This window comes from Triticum aestivum, chromosome 2D (assembly GCF_018294505.1).
Source record: "Triticum aestivum cultivar Chinese Spring chromosome 2D, IWGSC CS RefSeq v2.1, whole genome shotgun sequence".
NCBI classification, from domain to species: Eukaryota; Viridiplantae; Streptophyta; class Magnoliopsida; order Poales; family Poaceae; genus Triticum; species Triticum aestivum.
The window spans coordinates 98,694,712-98,697,393 of record NC_057799.1 but is presented as its reverse complement, the minus strand read 5'-3'; the positions used below and the strand labels follow the sequence as shown (position 1 = coordinate 98,697,393).

The window sequence follows — 2,682 nt, the reverse complement described above, 5'->3', positions numbered from 1 at the left end:
GAACTTGCTGCCATCTAGAGCCACTTGTTGATCCTGATCCTAGCAAGGACGAACTGCCGTAGAAGCCCATCGCGTTTGATTCGGCCGTCTTCCACCAGCTTCACCAGCACCACAGTCGAGTAGCTGCTTATGAAGACCTTCACTCGAACCTCTCCGACCGCAGAACCCCTCCAAGACTTCCCTAGCAAACCGCCTCCGAACTGGTCCACCTTGCTGGGCTAGACGAGAAGACGGCGACATGCAACTAGGGATTTGAATATCACCTTGGCCCTCTTTCTCTCACCAAGCGTTACCTTTTAAATTATAATTGATTTGGAGAAGTGTAATTTCACGCGTATAGCTTGTTTTTCGTTTCAGTTTGGCTAAGTCTCGGTCGACCGAGACTTCGTTATGTCTCAGTCGATGCTATAGTCCTTCGATTTTGCATGGAGATTCGTACAAAAATTTTCTTTTCAGCTTTTTTCTTATACTTTATCACACCCTTTTTGTTTACCCTTTTGCAGGATGCATTTTCGTAACAGTAAAGTTACACTTTTCTAAATCAATGAGATTAAAAAAAACCTTCGGGACCACTTAGAATTGGTAGAACTGTTCTAAATCAATGAGTCACTATTCGCTATCGGTAGTTTATTATTTTATAATGCAGCTACTAGTTGGCCAGGCCAGTATCAATTGTGAGATATCAGGCAACTTGTCGGTTGACCATACACACTCTAGGCTGAGTATCGTGTCTTTGCATGAAGGGATAACGCGTACCTAAGGATGTTACAGCAGAGAAGATATATATTGCCATTGATAAATAATGATTAACAGAAAAAAATCAATTCCTCACTCTCAGTGAAAAGTATTGCCGTTACGTAGTTGGCTAGTGGCACAACAAGGACTATAGCACAAATGAAGGAAATGAACCAACAAGCAAAAAACCTTAGTGAAAAGTAAACTAGAAATTAAGGAAGACGGAATGGCACACCCAAAAAGCACGACTGAATAGATAGTCTCCACCCTGGAGAGATGATCAACCGGTGTAGGGCTCGTTGACGAACCCGCACTTCTTCCTGATCTGGCCGTTGGTGCTGCTCTTCACCTCGATATTGCCCATCTTCACCATGGCATCCTCGAAATGTCTGTACCACAAGAAATCTCCGATCAACCACCAAGTGTACTTCTCCACCAATTCCTTGGTCTTTGGTGACGTCATGAGCGCTGCGTCGGAGGTGAAGAGCACTTTGCGATCCTTCATGTTCCTGTAGTACTGGCTGTCCAACACGTCGGGGGTCTTGTAGTCCTGCGGCACCGTGGGATCACTGCCGGCGGGACAGTCCTGGGTCAGCTTCCCAGCGTACGTGGCGTCCATCGACATGGTGGAGTTGTCGTTGGCCGGCGGCTGGAGACGGTCACGGAAGGAGGAGCATTGCGAGCGGCCGATGCTGTGCGCGCCGGAAAGCGCAACCATGTCGGTTTGGGTGAGTCCCTTCTTGGCGAACATTTGTGTGAGGGTATTGAGGTTGGCGAAGGGTGGTGGCAGGTTGGGGAGGGTCTCATCTTTTAGGGACACGGACCCGTCGTAGCGGCCGGCTGGCATGCTGAAGTTTATTTTGTTGCCGCTGAGTATCTTGCTGGCGTCACGGCCTGCGAAGGCCACGATGTCGGCGCAGGAGACGACACCCGGACATTTTTCCTCGATCTTCCTCTTGGCCGCGTCTATCACTTCGAAGCCACGCAGGCTCAAGTTTGGGATACCGAGCATCTCCGGATCCGGCTTGCCAGCGACCTTGTTCAGCAGGACAGAGGCATCGCAACCCTGAAAGCCACGCCCAAATTGTTAGCTTCTCAATCCTGCAGTGCACAACTAGGCCTATATATCAATCCAACTTCACTTGCGTATGTATGTATGTGTACCTGGACAAAGCAGTCATGGAAGAAGAGGCGGATGAGCCCGGCCTTGATGCCGGCGGTGGCGTTGCGCACAGCGTCCAGCACGATCTTCTCGGCGTCAGGGCACTTGTCGTCGTAGTAGCCGACCTTGAGCCCAGTGGCAGGTGGAGGCGGGGCAGGGGTGGAAGCCGGTGGGGGCGCCGGCGTGGTGGGAGTGGGGGTGGGATACCCCGGGGTAGGAGCAGGGCTCGGTGGGAGAGTAGCCGGTGGAGGTGAAGTAGGGCTCGTCGGAGAAGAAACCGGTGGGGGCGTGGTGGGAGTTGGGCTAGGATAGCCCGGTGTAGGGCCAGGGGTAGGGCTGGGCGGAGGAGTAGCCGGTGGAGGTGGGGAAGGGCTCGGCGGAGGAGTAGCCGGTGGGGGCGGTGGTATGATGGGAGTGTTGGGATAGCTGTAGCCGTAGCCGGATGCTTGGCAGGCCACGGAACCGAGCACGACCAGCACGGCGAGAAGGGCAAGCTTGGCCATCTTCCTCTGCTCGGGGTAGCTACTCTTGCTCGATCGAGGGACGTCGACGATGGGATGAAGAAAACTTGCTGTTCCGCATGCGTATTTATAGTCTCGATCATGGGGGAAATCGCATGCATGTGTACTCCGGCCGTTTGGAGCGCACGTTTGTGATGAGTCAACGCTGCCTGCACTGAACGTGGTGACCACCCTGCAAGTTCTTGATATGCCTGACGCGGTGGCAGCGGCAGTAAGCTTGGTAGCGACTACGTGGCCATGATTTGATTGAATATATGTGTCGGT

At 52.6% G+C, this 2,682-nt stretch overlaps 1 protein-coding gene across 1 annotated transcript; it reads right to left on the bottom strand.

Moving 5' to 3' along the window:
* Window positions 1-765: 765 nt before the first annotated feature.
* Window positions 766-2,452, bottom strand: LOC123048920 (peroxidase 2). Its single transcript, XM_044471935.1, has 2 exons — window positions 1,900-2,452; window positions 766-1,801 (listed from the first exon to the last, which is right to left on the bottom strand). The coding sequence occupies exons 1-2, from the start codon at window positions 2,398-2,400 to the stop codon at window positions 1,016-1,018; spliced, it is 1,287 nt and encodes a 428-aa protein (XP_044327870.1). The 5' UTR covers window positions 2,401-2,452; the 3' UTR covers window positions 766-1,015.
* Window positions 2,453-2,682: the final 230 nt, after the last annotated feature.